Source organism: Trichoderma aggressivum (assembly GCF_033847375.1).
Source record: "Trichoderma aggressivum f. europaeum strain CBS 100526 chromosome Unknown scaffold_024, whole genome shotgun sequence".
Classification (NCBI taxonomy): Eukaryota; Fungi; Ascomycota; class Sordariomycetes; order Hypocreales; family Hypocreaceae; genus Trichoderma; species Trichoderma aggressivum.
The window spans coordinates 203,607-223,443 of NW_026946390.1; the positions used below are offsets into that span (position 1 = coordinate 203,607).

The 19,837-nt window shown below is 53.7% G+C and overlaps 5 protein-coding genes across 5 annotated transcripts; 1 reads left to right on the forward strand and 4 right to left on the reverse strand.

The window, feature by feature from the left end:
* Window positions 1–1,922: 1,922 nt before the first annotated feature.
* Triagg1_6230 (uncharacterized protein) lies at window positions 1,923–3,083 on the forward strand (the record flags this gene model as incomplete). Its single annotated transcript, XM_062900832.1, has 4 exons — window positions 1,923–2,459; window positions 2,525–2,651; window positions 2,715–2,792; window positions 2,845–3,083. 4 exons carry the CDS (start codon window positions 1,923–1,925, stop codon window positions 3,081–3,083), a joined length of 981 nt encoding a protein of 326 aa, XP_062754776.1.
* A 75-nt stretch (window positions 3,084–3,158) lies between these two features.
* Window positions 3,159–4,247, reverse strand: Triagg1_6231 (uncharacterized protein; the record flags this gene model as incomplete). Its single annotated transcript, XM_062900833.1, has 2 exons — window positions 3,159–4,084; window positions 4,151–4,247. The coding sequence occupies 2 exons, from the start codon at window positions 4,245–4,247 to the stop codon at window positions 3,159–3,161; spliced, it is 1,023 nt and encodes a 340-aa protein (XP_062754777.1).
* Window positions 4,248–5,042: 795 nt separating this feature from the next.
* Triagg1_6232 (uncharacterized protein) lies at window positions 5,043–7,511 on the reverse strand (the record flags this gene model as incomplete). The annotated part of the gene is made up of 1 exon (XM_062900834.1): window positions 5,043–7,511. The coding sequence occupies one exon, from the start codon at window positions 7,509–7,511 to the stop codon at window positions 5,043–5,045; it is 2,469 nt and encodes an 822-aa protein (XP_062754778.1).
* Window positions 7,512–8,109: 598 nt separating this feature from the next.
* On the reverse strand, window positions 8,110–10,211 carry Triagg1_6233 (uncharacterized protein; the record flags this gene model as incomplete). Its single annotated transcript, XM_062900835.1, has 5 exons — window positions 8,110–9,002; window positions 9,046–9,144; window positions 9,604–9,681; window positions 9,737–9,936; window positions 9,988–10,211. The coding sequence occupies 5 exons, from the start codon at window positions 10,209–10,211 to the stop codon at window positions 8,110–8,112; spliced, it is 1,494 nt and encodes a 497-aa protein (XP_062754779.1).
* Window positions 10,212–16,286: 6,075 nt separating this feature from the next.
* Triagg1_6234 (uncharacterized protein) lies at window positions 16,287–17,605 on the reverse strand (the record flags this gene model as incomplete). The annotated part of the gene is made up of 2 exons (XM_062900836.1): window positions 16,287–16,784; window positions 16,865–17,605. The coding sequence occupies 2 exons, from the start codon at window positions 17,603–17,605 to the stop codon at window positions 16,287–16,289; spliced, it is 1,239 nt and encodes a 412-aa protein (XP_062754780.1).
* Window positions 17,606–19,837: the final 2,232 nt, after the last annotated feature.

Below are 19,837 nucleotides of genomic sequence, written 5' to 3' on the forward strand. Positions count from 1 at the left end.
GAATATCAAAGCCCACGAGAACAAACACTGCCCGAACAGGAAAGGAAAGCAGCCAAGGCGCCAGAGCAAGTGGAGAGAGACCAATACATGATCATCTCGAGCCGGCACCGATACGCATTAGTATTAAGAAACTTTGAAATGGATTTACAGCTAGTGTATGGCGAACGGTTACAAGTTGGGGTTGAAGTTTGGTCTTCATTCACTCTCTGGCGTTGCACAATCAACTTCTCTTCTTGAGGATTCAAGTTTCAGACATTTTCAAATGCTCTGTTTACGAGTTCTACGTTCGACTACTAGGCAAAGGGCCGCTGCTAGCACAGAGACGACAGCTAAAGAACCCTCGGCGCCGCTATTCTCCAGCTTCCGCTAGATATTCTCTTTTTTCATACCGATAAACTGGCTCTATATAATAGGTTCCTCCTTCTCACGGTACTTTAGTATGAGGCTATTGGGGCCTTGTGGCTCTCTGAAGATCAGAAGTTACTTTGCTCAAGGGTAGTATGCCTAGCTCGCACGATACACGGGCTCTCGGGGCGCATTAAATAGTTGTTTGTTGTGGGAAGACTACTGTTTACAGGAGGAAGAAGATAAGGTACCATACATCAACGTGAAAAAAAAAACATCAAAAATCAAAGGAGCTGCAATAGTCACTCGGTTGTCTAGTAAAAAGCTGAGGTGAGCTTTAGACTTGAATTATGTGTTTTTTTTTTATTCTTTGCAAAATAGCTACTAAATAGCATTACTTAAACTATTGCTCATCTAATGACCGTCTCTACGCATACGCTTAATCATTGGCAGATTACCGGTACTCAGGAAAACTGATAGACGGGTTGGATTCGTGATTGTGGTCGCCGCAGAGGATTCCCGGGACCCAGAGGTTGTCACAATCCTTCCTTTGCACCATCTTCATCTTGAACGGGCAGCTTGTGCGTCTCGTAGTTGATTTGCGTAGCCCAGGAGACTGAGATTTATACTCGCGACTTCCACACACACACACACACACACGCAATATCATAACGACGAGGTTGGCCGTTTTTATAGGACAAAGGGCGCATTTTAGCAATTATAAACCCTTTATTACGCCAGTAAATTTAAAAAGCATTAAAAGCTGCATCTGCTAATGTAAATTTTATATTAATTAAGGGAGGTTTAAGTAATATATTTGCGAGTATTAGTTATACTTTTATTATAACTAAATGCGTTGTGTTGTAGTGTTTTAAAATGGTAATACTAGCTGCTAAGCACTTGGAGGGGTAAACACTCAGTTTCCCTGAAGGATTAGTCTACAAAAAGATACACTAAATTCCCAGCTATTTCCCTATAAATCATGTACTCAGTGGTTAGTGCGGCGCTGTCGAAAACAGGTAGCAATTTTAGTGGGTGAGCACATCTGCCCAGGTAGGGTTAGGGTGGTTAACTGGTTTGCCTCATGAGGAAATTGCGCGTCCTCCCGAATGCTGACAGCCGCTCTAACTCAATACAGAAACACAAGACTAACTCGATACGGTAAAGACGCATCGGGAGCCGGCTCGGGATTTGCGGAGATCGTGATTGGAAAAACCAACGTTGGACAAACCCAAAATGAGAGCAACAACCCCCTGATGAGGATAGTTGGGCATAGAGGCTTAAAGCCGGTGTGTTTGTGTGAAGTGTGGAGATGGAGTGCATGTTGATGACTGGAGGGCTAGCCTTGTTGGGATGGGAATATGGGCGAGGCTGTTGCGTCGGATTAGGATTTTCATGTCTTTGTGTGTCTTGCGTGTAAGTCGAAGAGTATAAGTATCGATGAGGTTGGCATCTTGTCTTCCACATCCAGACAACACTGTTCAAATAAGCACTCAATCTTCTCCTGCTCCAACACCTTTCACTCTATCTTCATCACCCTCTCCCAAAAAAAAAAACCCATCCATCAAACGGCAACCATGCCCAGCTGGGACGGCGGCCTCATCCTCTCCTCCGAGTTCGTCCTCAGCAGGTACGGCGACTCCCTCGCCAACAAGACGATCCTCATCACCGGCGTCGCCAACGACTCCATCGCCGGCGAACTCGCCGTCCAAATCAGCGCCTACAAACCCTCCCTCATCATCCTAACCGCCCGCTCCGAGTCCCGCGTCGAGCCCGTCGTCGCAAACATCAAATCCAAGAACCCCGACGTCTCCACTCGCTTCCTGCAGCTCGACCTCTCCGACCTCAAGGACGTCCGCAGAGCCGTCAAGGACCTCGACGACGTGCCCAAACTCGACCACTTCGTCGCCGTGGCGGGTGTCATGGTGCCCCCCTACGCGAAGACGGCCGACGGCGTCGAGTCGCAGTTTGGCGTCAACTACCTGGCCAACTTCTTGCTGGTCAAGGAGCTGCTGCCCAAGATCAGGGCTGCGGGGCCAAAGTCCTCCATTGTCATTTGCTCTAGCTCCGCTGTGCGAAGAGGCCAGGTCTTCTTTGACAACATCAACTACGGCGTTTGTCCTCCTCCATAGGACACGTAGAAATGGCCCCCGATTGCTGACATATTGCCGTTCCACAGGACGGTGAGACATACAACGCCCTCGACGCCTATGGCCAGTCAAATGCCGCCAGAACAATCTTTGCCAAGTCCCTAGGCGAGAAGCTCAAAGGAGAAGGCATCCGCGTCTTCAGCGTCGACCCCGGTGGTATGTATCCTCCAGTAGACAATTGGTGAGCCGTGGCTAATCAGCCGCGTTTCGATCCAACAGCTGTTCGAACGGGATTACAGCGCCATTTTGGAGGCGAGTTCCTCGCCCAGATTCAGGTGCTGCGCAAGTCGACTGAACGTAAGCGTGCTCCCTCGTGCTCCCTTCTTGACCGATAAATTGACTGGAACAGCAATGCACGATCTCGACGGCCGCCCCTATAACATACCAAACTTCACAGGCACATCTGAGGGCGCGTCGAACCTCATCACGGCCATGGTTGATCCCACCATCGAGGAGGCCCACGGTGCCTACCTGCACCAGAATGCCCCTGCTGAGGATCACTTGACGTCGCACATCTTGAACCGAGACAACTGGACCAAGCTGTGGGAACTCAGCGAGAAGCTCATCGGAGAGCCCTTTGCCGTCTAGGCTCTGTGTCCCCACCTCTCATATACAATCCTTTCGTCGATAGAAATCAAGAAGAGTCCATATCCCGTATCTTAATCAAAGAATCTTCAATGGACCCTCCTGTCTCTTTGCCCGCCAGTAATTCGTCGTCCTGATAATGTCCGGGCACTCGTTCACTATCCACGGCCACTTGCGTACCATGGTGGCCGAAATTTCGTACGACGCGGCATCCCAAGCCTCTCCCCACACCACCATCCCGATCATGCCGTCCTTGTCCGACTCGCCATGTTGTAGAAACAAGTGATGGCAAAACTCATCCTCGTTTAGATTATGCAATCTCCTCAGCAGCGCGTCACGCAACGAAGGCTGAGCGCAGACGTCAATCCAGGGGTGGTGGATGACCAGCTTCTGCAACGCGGTTGGCTGCAGGTTCGGCGGCAGATGCTGCAGCTCTTTGCCATATGTAGTAGTACTGCCAGGCAGAGTGAGCTGAGTACCGACGCCGGCGTAGAAAGGCGAGATGACATCTTCGGCCATGAGATCCATCCCGATGCCGATGGCCGCAGCATTCACCCCCGCGGCCCGGATAACGTTGAACTGCATCACGGACAACAGGAGCTGACTATCCAGCGTGCGCTGCGCAACATGGCGAGTAACTAGTTCGTACAACCGACGGTAAAAGACACCCCGTTCGGTCGTCGACAACTTGCAAAAGAAGCGAAACATTTCGTCGCGGTACTTGGGCGAGAGGAACACGTCGCTGATACTTGGGCTGTGGCAGCTGCCGCTGGCAACAGCCAACTCGGATCCGGATTCTTTCCATTCATCAAGAGACGACGCCGGCCGCGTTTGCGCAAGACGCCATTGATACCGCTTTCGATCCAGCGGCCGCCCGTCCTGCTGCGCGTCCTCCGTTCTCGGGTCTACATAAAAGACCCATTTGCTAACCTGATTCTTGTCCTGCTGCTGCTGCTTCTGCAGCTCCTTCTTTCTCATGCCTTTCCCCCGCCCCCATTCATCAGCTCCCGTCAACCAAAGAGAAGAGTAGGGCTAGATAGATAGATGGGCAGTTGACATGGTTCACTTACGGCTCGCCCGCTGGTTCAGGCGGTTCTGCAATCTCCGCCTGTTCACCGCATTCAACGTCTCCGTAGCCTCCGACTCTAGGCTTGTCGTGTCTGACATGGCGTTTCGTAGGCTCTCGATGCTATACGCTACAGCCTTGGACCGTGAAATGATGCTCTCACGTCAAACAACTACGAGCATCGTGAAAGCTGCCGAGGCGTTGTTGATGTCGCAACGTTGGGCGACGCGCAGCGTTGGTTTAAGTCCGGGCCCGGGCCCCACCTAAATCCGCTCCGCAACTCTTCAGAATCCCGTAAATACGGAGCATGCGGTACAATCTTGACATCCTGGCATTGTTACAGCACATTGTTACACTGTCTGTTGCATCCCTCTTTGATGCTCATCTCAGTCATAACCCATGTATAACAAGCATTTACGCTGCCTCGCACAGTGCACAGTCCGGACTGTTCCGTACATTTAGCCTGACTTGCAGCTGTCAGACATCCTACTTTCACAGCAACACTATCCAAATGCTGGCAAAACGACATACGCTCTTGTTTTTCATCCGCTCGCCTTCTTCAAAGTAGACCGAGCATCGCTACGCTATGATTCGTTTGTTGTACAGGTGCCCGCAATATCCCATAACCGGAAATTCTGCACTCGTGAGGGTTGGGTATGTAGAGGTAGATGCTGGGTGCTGGTGACATGACTCGTATACCCAAAGGGAAAAAAGGTAAAATAATAACAAATGTCGCTCATGTGCCCTCACCAGAGGGGTAAAGAAAAAAGAGAGAAAAAAGGTAATGAGAAATCACTCCAAGGAATCGCACAAAGAGGAAAAAAGACCAAGAATGGGGAAGAAGAAGAAGATAGAAGAAAAAGAAAAAGAAAGCAAAAGAAAACAGATCAGAGCGCTTATTCCATCCGGGCAGACTTTTTCGCTCTTCTTATGTAAATCATTCCCTGTGTACCGTCAATGGTTCCTGACCCATTCCCATTCCCGTTCCCGTTCCCATTTCCATTTCCATTCCCAGCTGTCCGCTCTCCGGTTGTACCAGGCCCGGCCCCGACCCCGGCTCCGGCTCCGGCGCCGGCCCCAGCAGATCCTCCTCTTATTGGCTTTTTATCTTCGTCGTTAGCATCGTTATTCGTTTCCATGGCCGCTCGGGTACCCGCCGGAACGATGACGCTCAGCACGCAGTCGTCCAGGTGCTCATAAAAGTCCTGCGGTGCGGCAAAGCGGTTGTTGCAAATGGAACAGATGGCGCTGGCCCCTGAATTAGCAGACAGCGTGATAAGCCGGCCACCTCTGTTGGTCGTATGGCTATGCAGAGGCGCCTGTTCGACCTGATGGGCTGCAGCAAGGTGGCGCTTAAACACATCGGCTCGGTTGAATGCTTTTGCATAGGCTGAGCCGACCCCGGGGCAAAATGGGCAAACCATGGTTCCTCGGTAATGTGTAAGCGCGTGTCGGTTTTTGTCGTACTTGCGAGCAAAGCCCTTGGTGTGATATTCGCACGATTCAATGGGACACTTCTCAGGCCTCTCCTCCTGGTGCGTGAGCATATGAGCTGCCAGGTCTTTGAACACGCGCCCGCAATCGGGAAACGGGCACCTGCTACGGTTCTCGGGTGCTGGCGGTGTCGGTATAGGTCTCGATAGGTGGTGTGGGATCGGCGGCTGGGACGATGGTGGCGGCAGTGACAGCGGAGGAGGCGGCGGCGGCGGCGCTAACCGGCCGGCCGGGCTCCTCGAGATCATTTCCCACGGCACCTGATCTTCCATGATGCTCGGAGATACCGTCATGGAGCTGACAGATGATACTGACAAGTGTGAGCTGACGATTGGGATGGGCGGCGGTAGCTCCATCACAGGTGCCGGCGGTATAGCCGCCAGAGGTATCGTTCTGGTAGGATGCTTCACGTCTTCTTCCTCTTCGCCGTCGCTCGACATGTCATTGTCCACATCGCCGCCCACCTCCGCCACAGATTGCCTGACTTCGCGCATCCAGTCTTTCAGCAAGGACATGGGCGGCCAATCCCCGCTGGCCTTGCCTCCGCGGTGGGGGTTGAAGTGAGCTCGACGAAGATGAGCCGCTGCATTATAATAGGCGCCATAGTGCTTCTGCATAACGCAAGCCTTGCAGCTCGAAAGGGGAATGGCAGGTTGCGGGGACGCTGGGCCTTGTCCTTCAGGCTCACAACAAACCCATCGTTTTACGAGCGCGGCGTGTTTAGCATCTGTATGCCGTCTCAGTTCGTGCTCGCCGCGAAACCCTTCGGGATATTCATTACACTTGCGGCAAAACACGCGCCGTAGGGGTGGTCTTTGGTAGGCAGGCTTGAATCTCATGGGGGTCAAGTGGTTTCCGAAGATCGGGCTCGATGTGTTCGTGGTCTCCCCTGCAACCGTGTGCCTCCTGGCACGTCCGACATGTTCTAGGACCGGCTGGCTCAAGGAAGACGAACCCCCCCCACGACTGATGTTTGCGTCATCCAACGCCTCCGGGCGCGGTCCAAGTAGTATTTCTCTGTGGGAGGGTGCGGGAGGGAATGCAGAGCTCCCCACGGATGACCACCGCGGCTCACGCGCCGAGATGGACTGGGGAGTTGACAGGTGAGTATCATGGATGGGGGCAACGTGTGGCCGTCCGGGACGGATGAAGCCGTTGAATCCGAACATATCTTTAGTTCCACTTCCTAGACTCATGAGGAAATCTGCGCTGGAGCGAATGTTTCGGGACTGCCACGTATCCATGCGCATGATGCGGCGCGTGAGCTCATATACGGGAACATCCTCCTGTGGGACATCGCTGGGGGAGCCGTCCGTCAACATCGGCCCACTCGTGATGAACAAATGGACCAAGGCCTTGTATACGCCGTCTATGGTGTTTTGAGGGCTGTCTCTGAGTGGACTTTGATGTCGAAATGCGGGATAAGGAAGCAAGGAAATTGAGGCGAGGTCCATGAGCAAGGTGCGAATTATGCTGAAGATACACAAAGAGTAAAAAACGGCCAGCCATTCCTTCGATGGGAGAGGGGAACTTCTCAGAGATATGGTCTCAAAAGACTGCAAGAATGCCACCATGGCCTGTTCGACAAGCCGGCTATGCTCTCCGGTAAAGTCCAGGCGGTCTGACGGAGGCTGATATCCGAAGCTTGGATCCAGCTGAAGGACGGGCTTGGGGTGGAAAAGGCAGTAGAATGCGGTTTCACGGAGCAGGACCTTTGCATGGTATAAAAGCGGGTACTGCGACTCCTCGACCTCGCGAGAGGGCGATATATATCCGGTATATCTCAGGAGATCGAGCGGGTTACCTGATGTCTCCTGGCAATTCCAGCTCGCAGCCAAGGCGCAGAGAATAGGTGGAGGGCGGTTGACCATATCCTGGGTGAAGTGTTGCGTCTCATGATGTCCATCAAATCTTCTATGAGATGTTTGCTGTCCGGACCACCAAAAGGCATCCCTATAGTCCATACATGTTCTAACGTGCTCACCAATGTGCGCTGGAAAAGCACACGTTCTTTGCAGATAATCGTTCACATTTTGTCGTCGTGTGGGAGACGTGGAAGATGTGGGTGTTTGGGTGTGTCCGTGTGAGAAAGAAGAGCCTGCCCGGCGTTGTTAGAGATATATATATATATATGCGTTGGAGCTTTCCGGTTTTGCATAGGCCGCAACGGGGAAACAAGACAGCTATAACAACATGAAGGTGCAAATCGAGGCTACACGGAGAAAGGAAACAGAAAAGAAGAGTAAACCAAATCGTTTATACCTGGCAGTAGATAGTCGGTAAAGGCGCTGAGGGAACTGCGGAAGCACCCAATGACGGCCCAATGGTCCTCGGAACTTATCAATGGTAGGTTTGAGCAGGCTGAACATGGCTGGTTTCTATCGCACTGGATCGCAGACAAGAGACGAAGCACAAAGTTAGTCGACGCTCGACGGATGAACGGTCCCAGAGTTTGGGAGAAAGAATGAATCAAGAAAAGCGGTGTCCCACCTCCTTCTTGGTCACTTTACAGCGGAGGCATGGCCGCTGGTCGTGAAAGAGGCGAAGCTCTCCGATGGACTCGAGACGAGGCAAGCTGCCGACCCTGCTCCTCTTCAATGGCGGGAGGAGGGGCTCGACATCGGCGTCGACGGCGCTCCTCGGGGCGGCGGAGCGGCTGGAGTATGCGTAGGTTATGAGCGAGTCTCGCCGTTCGGTCGACGGCGTCGGGATTCTGAGAGGAGGGAGCTTGGAGGACAGGGCGGGGCGTGGAAGGTGCATGAGAGGCGACGGGCCCAACGGTTCAGAGGCATTGGACAGATACGGACCGCGCCCAAGGCCAGAGGCGAGAACCGACGACGAGGACAGCGACGAGCTGGCGGCAGAGAGCTCCGAGTCTCTCTTTGCGTGAGAGGCATGCATTCGGGCGTGGCTGCTCCGATCAAGCTCGGTGAGAAAACCGTAAACGTAGTGGATGCACCGGTCGTCCCAGCACTTTAGAGAGGGAAGCGGATAAGCGCTGGACACAACTTCGCTGCCGCACTCCCGCTGGGCCCGGAGGACAGGGTCGTGGAGCTCCAGATGCTTGTCCAGCCAAGAGCCGAACCCTGGCGGCGCCGATCGCGAAGAGCCTCTCAGGGGCTCGACAGCATCCACGTCTATTTGGCGGGAGCAAAAGAGAGGGAGAGAAAAGGTCAGCGTCTGGGCAAGGCGAACTAACAACAGGACCCGGCCTTGTTGTTTTTGGGCCTGACGATGTATGGAGTACAAGGCAGATGTAGCATGGAGTAGCAGCAGTATATTTTGACAAATGGATTGGGGGCTTGCATGAGGCGGGTTGGTGGCGGCGGCGGCGGGCTGCGTGGAGAACGGGAGATGGGCAGCTAGCTAATCAAGTAGCGGTAGGAGGGTCTGGTCTCAGCTTACTATCTCGAACACAAGCAGCCTCGAGGCATTCGCAACGGTGCTGAATCGCGCGAGCCTCTTCAATGTCGGACATGAAGGGGGTTACGCGCGACGCCGGGCCTGATAAGCATTTGCGAGTCAGCACACGGGCTCCGTTGCCGGACCGGAAAGCGAATGGCGGCTCGTATGTATGTGTAAGTAGTGGTATGTGAGGGCATGAACGGAGCGCTACCACTATGTACGGTATCTTGTCTGGTCTGGTCTGGTCTGGTCTGGTATGGTCTGTCCGTCTGCCTGTCTAGTACAAAACAAGCGTGTATGCATGTACGTACGGAGTAATAAGGTCAGGTAAGGAAAGGCAGGGCAGGGCAGGGCAAGCAGGGCAAGGCAAGGCAAGGCAAAGGTAGGGGGAGCAAAAGCGTGTGTATATGCGCGTGTGTGTGTGTCAATCGAGGCCGGGCTCAAATGTGGACAAGGCTGTATCAGGACTGGACAGGGGCTTGACAGGCAAGGAAGGGGGAAAAAAAAGAGCAATTGAGGGGAGCCTATGATGCAAATACGCAATACGCACACACATACAGGGCATCAGCCCGTACATGTACACACTTGCGCACATGGGGGTGAGAGCGGGAGACCAGGCGAGACAGCCAGAGAGAACTGAGAGACAGAGGCAGATAGGGCGGACCGAAAGTGAGAAACATGGAGACCATACCGTGGTGATCAACGACGTCGTCGAGGACGCGCAGTTTGTGGCGCAGCATCTCGAGCTCTTCCGACAGGTTGAGGCCGTGTTGGAAGACGTGTCGAACGTGCATCTCGGCCCGTTGGTCGACGGTCGAGTCGGAGTCGGCAAGCTTAGACATTGGCGCACTCGCGGTTGTTGCTTTTAAAAGGCCACTTGCGTTGTCGTTGCTTTGCTCGTCTTCATGGCCAGGTTCGATAGCCGCGTCGAGGTCTTAGGACACGTCGTCGGCGCCGAGACTGCCGTTGTCCATGGCACGCGCCCCGGAGCAGGGCTGCTGTGAAGGGGAGCGAGACCGGTGAGTGGGCAAGCAAGCGGCGAGCTGAGGAGGGGAGAAGAATGAGAGGGCGTGGAAACTGTCGTGGGGGATGGGAAGCGTCCCGGCTTGTCTTTTTGCTTCCGCTTGGAGATGGCTTCGCGGAGGCCTTTTGGCGGACCTTGTCATGTCTTGTCGCCTCTTTGTCTCTGGCGTGTTGTCTTTTTGCGAGCAGCTCTCTCGTGCGTTTCAATACGCATTCCTTTGCTTGTTCTCGTTGGCGGTTTTGCAATCTCTTTTCTTTGCAACCAGACTGTCTTCGTCTCCCACTCTTCTTCTTCTTTTCCCTTGTTTCCCTTCCCCTGCCCGCCTACTGTCGGTCTCGTCTCCGAACAATTTTGTCACTTGCATCTTGTCTGCTTTCGAAATGCACACCCGCCTGCCACCCCCTTCGCCTCCCCTGCATTATCCATTGGGGCCATTTCGCGGGAATTGCGGGCTGGGGTGTTTTATCAATAGGGCGGTGCGAGTGGGTTTTGCTCGAGGTGGGTGGGTGCGACTCAACATGGCTGGAACCGCAACGGTTTTTTCTCTGCTTCTTTTCGCTTCTCTTGCCATGGTCGCACGAGGGCCTTGGTACACGCTACAAGGCACGTGGGGCAACAGCCTTGCAGGCGTGGCATCCGATTAGGCGCCGCCTGTGTACTCCATACATGAAGCGTACGACGGCCACGAGCGTGGGCGCACGCAATCTGCGGGTAGCGGTACAGACACGGGTACGGCAGCGAGCGCGCACAGGCAGCATCTGGGCAGGCGAGATAGGTAGTCGGTACTTGGGCGGCACACCCACTTCTGCAGACCGAGAGGGCTCCATAATCCAGGTATTATTCGAGCTGGACGGCCTGGACGGCATGTCTCACGCGGGGTGTGGGAGTGAGGGTGGATGCGGGTGCGGGTGAGCGTTGAGAGCGTCAAACGTTGGACGTTGGACGGTCCAGGCCAGGGCTGGGCTGGAACCGGGCTGGGCCTGTGGCGCGCACTGGGTTTGGCCCCAGGGCGGCCGGCCGTTGCACCGTGTCTGAGACCTCGGAAGAGTGCCATGTGGCCCGTCCCCGCACTGTACGAGCCGCTGTCTGTGTGCTACATACCTATGTACTACGGCATGTACTCGTACTCCGTACAAGCATGTACATGCAACACCACATCAGGCAGGGCGATGGACCAGCTGTGGGCTCGAGTTAGTTCCATCATGTACGAGTAGCGCGTCTGCTCTGACTTGGTTAGGACGGGTGGTGCTCGTGCTCTTGGCGCCACCTTTGCAGAGTAGGTGCCGGCAAGACCCTGCGATGGCATCTCTTCCAGAAGACACGGAACAGGCCTCCGTTCGCAAGGTACATATACCACTGCTAATGCCCTGGGCTAGTGACTGCGTGGGTTCCCAGTACGAAGAGGTACTGTATGGTAAGAACTGGGCCTGTCGCGATGCCTGTCCTTACTCGGCGAGATGTCCTGAAGAGATGGAGGCAAGATGTAAGCATCTACTGCAAGAATCCAGATCCAGCAAATAGCCTCACGTACGGAAGGGGGAAACAGGCAAGGGGAGAAAAAAGAAAAGAAAAGAAAAGAAGCACACACACGAGCCGTCTCGGAATACATCCGACGACACTAAAAACGAACCGGACAGCAAAATAAGTTCGAGCAAGGTCAAGCACACCAAGGCAGGGAGACGGGAGAGAGAAAAAAAGGTGGCCGGTGCACAAGCTCCCGACAGCCACCCCAAGCCGAAAGGGAAAGACAAGAAAAGTCACCAGTTCAGTTTGTCCAGGCAGGTTGAGGCAGTCTGATGCTGGGTTGCTATCAAACTGCTCGTACAGACATCCATACCTTGCGATAACAGCTGGTATATGGCTATGCCCTCCCCCCATCTCGATGCTGCCGGCGAATGAACCGCCCTGTCTGGCCGTTCGTCGTAGGGCCCGGCATGGAAGGTAGCATCATCGACGCATCTCGTGCGGCAGAGAGTGGGAGGCAGACAGCAGAGAGTCGGCCGAGTTGGACTGATGGCTGCGACTTTTGTGCGCACACGTGCGGTCTTGTCAGAAGTAAGATGGATCAAGTGTCAGTTGTTAGCCCTCGCACCAGCACCAATGCAGCCCTCCACCGCATTTGCATTGACTGATTCAACTGTCGCTAAACTCTATCACCACCGACAAAAATTGCATTCTGGCTACTCGCGAGGCTAGTATCCTCGCGGCATCACGGAGGGAAAGGTCGGGAGCTGTTAGTGGCCCCCAGACAGCACCGCTACCGGCACCTGGTCCAACCCCAACCGGCGATATCTCACGGAGGGCTTCCCGCTCTCTCTTTCTCTCTCTCTCTCTCTCTCTCTCTCTCTCTCTGTCTCTTCCTCTCTCTCGTCGCATCCATCTGCATAGGTTTCTTTCTGCTTGCCCATCCTCCACACACCCCCTGCCCCCGTGGTACGCGTACTAGTACATTCTAAGTGTGGTGCGTGCTGTGCTTCTGCCCAGGGCTTGTTTTTAATCACCGCCTCGCCTCACCTGTCACCCGCTACGCTACGACCTGACTTGACAACCTCCATGCAACGCACGCCCTGCTCACTCTCATGGTTCCATCCCATTCACCCAGTCCCGCTCGCCCAGCTGCGTGTGCGTGTGCTTGTGCTTGTACTCGTACGGTACAGTAGCCACCCATCCCGTCCAATCTGGCCACTCAGCCGGCCCAGCACTCACGCACGCACGCAGCCCAAGCCGCATCAAGTTCTGTCCGTGCAAGTTGCACCCGGGGGCCTTCGGTACATGTGTGTGCGAGCACGGAGTATAGTAAAGGTACCTAGGAGCCCGGGGGTGGTTTTTAGTAAGTGGTCTGGTCAGCCTTTTTAGGCTGGTAATCGTTATGAGCAATGAAGTTAGGGTAGAAAACCATTACGGAAGTACAAAAACCATTACCAGAGCCCTTACCAGACGCTTTTCACAGTGCGAACCCTTACCCAAAACCCCCCCGGCGCCCGATGGTACCTGTCGGCAGGTATTGTGACGACACCTCCAACCAAGGAAATGAATATCTCTGCCGCTCAATGGCAAGGCAATTGTCTCAAGTGTTCGCTAAACAAACTCCCAACGGCCTCAAGTTGCCGCCGATTTGCTCGTACTTGTACTGTACTCGTTACTCCGTGGTGCTTCTGCCGGCCGACCTGCCGCAGTACGAGTACCGGAGTCACTTGTACCGACCGGCGGAACGCACTACGGCCCCGATACCTGATGTCCAGGTAGACTCCTTCGTACTCTTACACAGGACACAGCAACACAGCAACACACACCCCCGGTCACCCAACAACAAGGAGCCGCCTCCGCCATTCTCGAACATCAACGTCGTGTAGCGCCGTCTCTAGCCCGCGGCACATTTGCAAGCCAGACAAGCCGCATCCACGCGCACACACGCACCCACTCGCGCGCACACGGCGCACACGCCTTGTACCGGTACTTGCGCGTCCCCCAAGACGACGCCGACTCGTCCCGTTCCTTTTTCGCCCCAATGGGCCCCTAACCTCCCTTCTCCATCGTTTCCCCATCGGGCTAGCCGCAACGCTCAGGCCAAAACCCTTCTCCGCGCTAAAACACTTGTGCCGGGCCTACTCCACCCCCAATCAGAAATTCCAGCCCAAGCAGCCCTGGCAAATCAAAGTAAAATAAAAAAAACAAGGGAAAATAAGAGACCGGAAGATGCGTTGTGTTGCTTGACTGACTGAGTGAGTGGATGGATGGATGAGCAAAAGAAAAAGAGGGAGAGAATTTAAAAAGTCTATACAGCAAGCTCGTCATTGCATTGCCATGCCAGCGCTTGCGTCAGACAAAGACAGACAGACAGACAACTCTCGAGCCACTCACCCGCCGCTGGTTGGCTAGAGATGGAAATGGATGCCAAAAAGCACTCGACTGGACACACACAGACACAGACACAGACACAGTCTCTCTCTCACTCAACTCGCACACCATTTGATTCGACGCCCATCCCATCCCTTCCCATCCCTTCCCTTCCCTTCCCTCTCACCCCCAAGCCTAACTACATGTAATCTAATTCCCTGTACCCGCCATTGCTCAAGCGCTTTCCCCATAATTCCGCTCTCCAAAAAAAAAAAAGTGACGATGATGCTCCTGCTTTGGATGCTAACTCTGATTCGGGTTGCCGCCCAATTCAAAACAAGCATGTACTTGTACGGGCATGTCATGTCTTGTACGGGAGCATGTGCGTGCATGCAATGCCACTGTCGCTATCAGTCCATCTCTGGCACAGCCTGTCTAATGTCACTACATACTTGTGCTCGTATCGTATCGCATCCTATCATACCTACATACATGCATACAAACAGCCAAAGCATCTTGGATGTTGGGTCGGGGTGGTTGGCTGCACGGAGCGCACTCCGTATCACTGCCGAAAGGAGTATCCCAGCCAAAAGAGTCCATCCCATCTTACCTCCCCCAGAAAGCATAACCGACCCAGCCCGTCCTATGGAGTAATATGGAGCTACAGAACATCCATGGCTTGAGCAAGGTGGTGGCAAGTGATTGTCGAAGAAAACCCGCCGTGCGATATACTAGTACATACACACGATACGGCATGTACAGATAGCCTACTCGTATTGCTGTACTTGGCAGCAGCAGCAGCAGCCGGGTGTTTCGTTCGTATCATTCATCTTACAAGGTCATCATCTTATCACAATCACTCTACCGGCGTCCTATTGCATTACATGTCCATTACGAGCTACATACATGCAAGTCGAGAAGATACAGTAGGTAAGTCGTCAAGGCAGAAACTAACTAGGTAGCCCAGTCAAGGTAGCACCAGGCAAACGTCCCCGTCCATGGCCTTGGAGGCGAGAATCCCTCCCCGACAAGGACAAGGACCCCCCAAACTTGCTCTCCGTGTGCTTTTTCATCTACAAAGTACTACAGCGCCACTCGTCTGCTTGCTTGTCCCATTGCCAATCCATGGATGTTCACAATGGCTCCATTTCTCCATCCTTTTTTCTCCCCCAATCCTCCTCCATGAATGCAAGCACCGTCGTATCCAAGCCGCTGACTGCCGCCAATCTCTCCACACAACCAAAGATCGATCAGCAAAGAAAAACAGAAGCCTCCCACCCCCTGTCCCTTCTCTTTCGCCTTCGGTTCCCCCTTCATCCTCAGGTCTGCCTGTCCCTCTCTCTCTGTGTGTCTCTTTGCGGAGTGCGAAATGACGCGGGGGTTAAGGTGCCGTCCCCCCCAATCATTTCCCATTCTCCCACGACGGAACCTGATACTCATACGTCAGGCTACATGGGACGAAAAAGCTCCCCGGAATTGCGTGCGCCTCGTCATGCCCGTATGTCCGCTTTCTTTCTTCCGCCTCAGAGATCCGGCGTTGCTTATTCTTGTATGCGTGCATCTCTATCTGTAGTACTACTGAGAGAGATGCCGAGGTATACCGCCTGCTGCTGCTGCTCGTATTACCTGTATCGAGTATACAAGGTACGAGTAGTAGTTTAATTGACCACCTTGGGGAGGTAACCCATGCTTTACTTCACTTCACGTCTTAGTGGTAGAGAACACTGTGGCGTATGCCCTTTTGTCAAACGTCGTCTATATTAAAAACTCGTAATAAAATTGCATGCTAAGAGCGATGCAGATGACGAAGCAATCATCAAGGTAAGAAGATGAAGGGAAAAGGGTAAACAAGGCGAATGATGGATACTACAGTGCAGTACCTAGTACTAAAGCCTCATGCGGAAGTGGAAAGCATGGCCAATTCTTCGTTTTCGTCTTTTTGCTTCTCTTGCCGTCATGTCAGGCCATTTCCCCATCCCAACCCGTATTCATGATACTCTAACTCGTAGATAATCCAATGGCCATCTCTACAAAGACGCAGCCCGGTTTCCTCCCCAACCCAGGTCTAGACAAATGCAGGACGGGGATAATTAAAAGAATAATAATAATGATAAAAGCACTAATCAGCGCCAACGCCGTCTTTTGCGCCCTCCCCCCACGACAGACTGTTTCATTGCAGCCTCTCCTCGTTGTCACCGCCACATTTGCGAGATACCAATTGGTTAATGCCGCTGTTGCTGTTGCTGTGTTGCTGCACAATGACAGACAGACGGCTTCCCTCAAACGCAATGCAACCGTGACACCCCACGGAATCCCCTTGCTTCCCTTTTCTTTTCTTTTTTTTTTCACATCTTTGTTCTTTTTTTTGCCTTGCCCCTCTCTATTCGTTTCGGGACCACGTCTTCTCTCGGAGCGGTAGCTCTTTGCCTGCCGCCGCACGGCTGCCGTCTTCCTCAGCCTTGCAGGCCCAGTATTCACCGAGCCTCAATTCGGCGTACGAGGCGTAATCAAAGTCAATGTGCGAGATGGTCGCCTGGATCAGGGCCCATATACCCCAATAGAAGCCGGGAACCCCACGGAAGACGTCTACCTCGCGCACGAGCTTGTCAGTCTCCTCTTCGAGGTCCATGCCATTGCTCGAGAGCTTTGCATATGTGGCAATGTATTCACGAATAAAGGCATGTCGCTGCGACCGGGATGGCATGGCTGCGTAGTCGCAGTCATACCCTGCCCATTCGGCAAAGTGATTGGCAATATCAAACGCGGCCGGCGATGGCGTCGCGTATTCGTAATCGATGAAGCTCACGGACAGCTCCTGGCCGGCTTCCCGGTGCATGATGATGTTGGCACTGAGCAGGTCGCAGTGGGCGAAAACCAACTATACATTATTCCGGTTAGCACAACGAAGGGATCTTCTACAACGCATCATGTAAGGCGGCGGGTCGAACGGATACATACCCCGTTCCGTCCAAGTCCGGGACATTGGCTGAGCTTCTCAATCATTTCCTCCAGCTCACGCTGCAGCAGGGCCTGTCTCTCGCGCTGCTGCTCCGTGTCGGTCGGTAGAGCCAGGATCCATTTCTGCATGGTCGACCACAGGTTGGGGATCGGCTTGCCAGCCGCTGCCTTGGCGATCATGGCCTTGTGGTGGCTGTCGTCGTGGCCTTGGGAGTTGCCGTTCTCTGTCGACTCTCCCTTGATGGCCGAGTCGGGTAGACACGGCACCGTGGCGTGCCACTGAGCCAGCAGTCGAGCAACAGCCGCGATCAGTGCAGGGTCGGAGAGATCCTTGGGCTGGGCGACGGTACCGGGGACGAATCGGTACAGCATGCCGTTGGCAAAGCGGGCCAGCAGTTCCGGGGCCAGGCCATGCTTCATCAGCAGCTCGTGGTTTGCCGCCTCGCGCTCTCGGTCGATGATGACCGCGGTGCCGTTTCCGTACGCACGGAGCAGCACGGCATCTCGGTCAATGTCAGCCTTGGACAGGCCCGGCAGCCGGTTGACAGCCTTGAGCAGCGTGTTGGTGATGCCGTCAGTGAAGCGAACAAAGTCAACTTTGGAGTCGCCGCCCTCCCATTGAGGGAACAGACTCAAGATGAGCTTCAGCGCCGAAGCCTGTGAATCACTGCTGTCGTAGGTGATGGGGAGAAACCGGACGTGGCTGTGGGCAGAGCCCTTGGTTGTGGCAGCTGGAGACATGGCTATGGAGAGAGAGGAGAGGTAAAGCGGGAGTTTGAGTTGATGAGAGTTGGTGGGAGTGTGCGGGAGAGGAGACCAAGAGAGGTTAAATGGGGTCGAAGAGAGATAGTAGGAGGGTCACGCGCGCAGCGAGACTGTAATATAATGCTCCGTGCTCTTCTTTTTTTTTTTATTGCCTTTGTGTCTCTACCGGGGGCTGGCCGTTGGCTTGCGATGTTTGCTCGAGGTTGGCGAAACAAAACTGGCGCAATGCTTAGATCAGGGGAGGGTTTGTTTGTTTGTCTCTCCTGTCATCGACTATTGGCAGGCTCGGAGGTGGCGGCGTTGTTCGTAATTGCGATAAGAGATTCGTAGTACAAGAGTAGGACGGTTGACGTGTGCTTGCTTCAAGTTGTCGTTGTCCGTAGTACGGGATGCCAAGCTCGGGTGTTCTCAATGGGCGGGCGAATGACGGAGGCGCACGGAAACGGGTGAGGCTGGAAGAATCGCACACGACCTGTTGCCCTCCCAAGCCGTCGAATTGTTGTGTGTGAAGAGGCTTAGGAGCGTCGGATAGTGTGGGCCGCTTGTGGAAGGGTAGGACGCTTCCATGTGATGGTGGCTACAGCAAAGCCACGAGACAAGACAAGGCCAAATTAGGGGATGGGGGAGGGAGGCAAACGGCGGGCTGAATGGTTGGCCTCTGCAATGGCGCTGGTACTTTGGAATTACGAGTGGCGCAGTGTAGATGCAAAGTACTCTGCGCGATGACGCTCCGGGCTGCTCTCAAACCTGCAGGGTCCAATATCTGTTGATGTCGCCGGTCGTCAAAGGTCACATCAGCCTGTAGTTGGCGCGCGAGAATGCGAAATTTTGTTGGGACACAGGCACTGCTGCTAATGCTAGAACTTGATGAGATTAGCACCTCCGCATCCCGGGTAAAACGTGCCAGGGTCCAAGTTTAGATGAAGTATTCAATAAGTCGCTTGTTGTTTGAGTTTGACCCATATTCTACCCAACTTGATCATCTGGATACCCAATTTCTACTCAAAATATACCTTGCACGTGCTTTTAAAACGTGACTGCGCTAGTCTATTCGGTGCCACCTCCTAATTTTCGAGGTCCCTTTTTCCAACTCGTTAGGAGCCAAATCTGTTCACCGCCCGACTGTCAGAAATGGCCACTGCATTAATGGGCACGAACAAGTCTGCCAAAAAAGGTACGTGGCGACTGACGTCAAGTTTTGGTGCTCCCATCCTACACCATTTTTACACAGCAATTAGTATGGGCAAATGCCACATCTTTGAGCCTCAGAAACATAGGAGAAATGCCGCCTTCTATGGACTAGGTCTTTACTGGGCATTCAACAATTGTTGGGAATCTGCATCTAGAAGAATCCATCATTATGCCTGATGCGCTAAACCCATGATATCGAGCAGCACCGCATCGTCTGGTCTTTTGGCATGTGAAGGAGCAGAAATACCTACAGGGGCCTTTTGCGGTGGAGATTCACAGATGACTTTAGGCGCTCTCCAACTGCTGCCCCCGCATTCACCATCAGCTGAAATGGCTCGCTAAACATCCCCAAAACTGTACGTCCAACACAAGTACAACAGATTTGATATTCATTGTTTGTTTATGCCCGGGAAACAACAAGGTCTCTAAGAAGATTGTGACTCCTTAAACTGAATAGATGAATATTCAGCATCATTGAGAACCTCAAGCTCAGTTATTAAATCTCAAACGCAAAGACGTAGGCATCAATCCCTTGCCACTCTTGGGGTCGTTGGTACCAAGTTTGAAGTTTGGGGGAAGGCTGAGGGCCAGTGGAGCTTAGATAGTACCACGTACCCGCCCACCGCATAGCCACCCGGTGGTGACACAAGGTAGATGCTACTTCATCCCAGCTCTTGCTCTACTACCGCCCCAGCGACCGCAAACTGCTTAGCTTCACCTCTTCTCATCAACCTCAACTGCAAACCCAGCCAAGCGATATCTTGCCTATCCTTGCACAAGCAATAGCCTCTTGCGCAACAGGAGCCCCCAATCCAATCACAGCCCGCAACACGGAGAATTGCTTACAGCGGCCGCTACCTGAAGTCCGGCGCGCAAGCGAAGCAGGACGGGACTCGGCACAGACACGCCCCGACGACTCTCGGCCGTGTCTCTCCTCGATAGTGACGGCTAAGTAAGCTGGTTGGGGTGCATCGCATCATGTAAGGCGCCTTGCCTTGGTTCCTCGAAGCTGCGGCC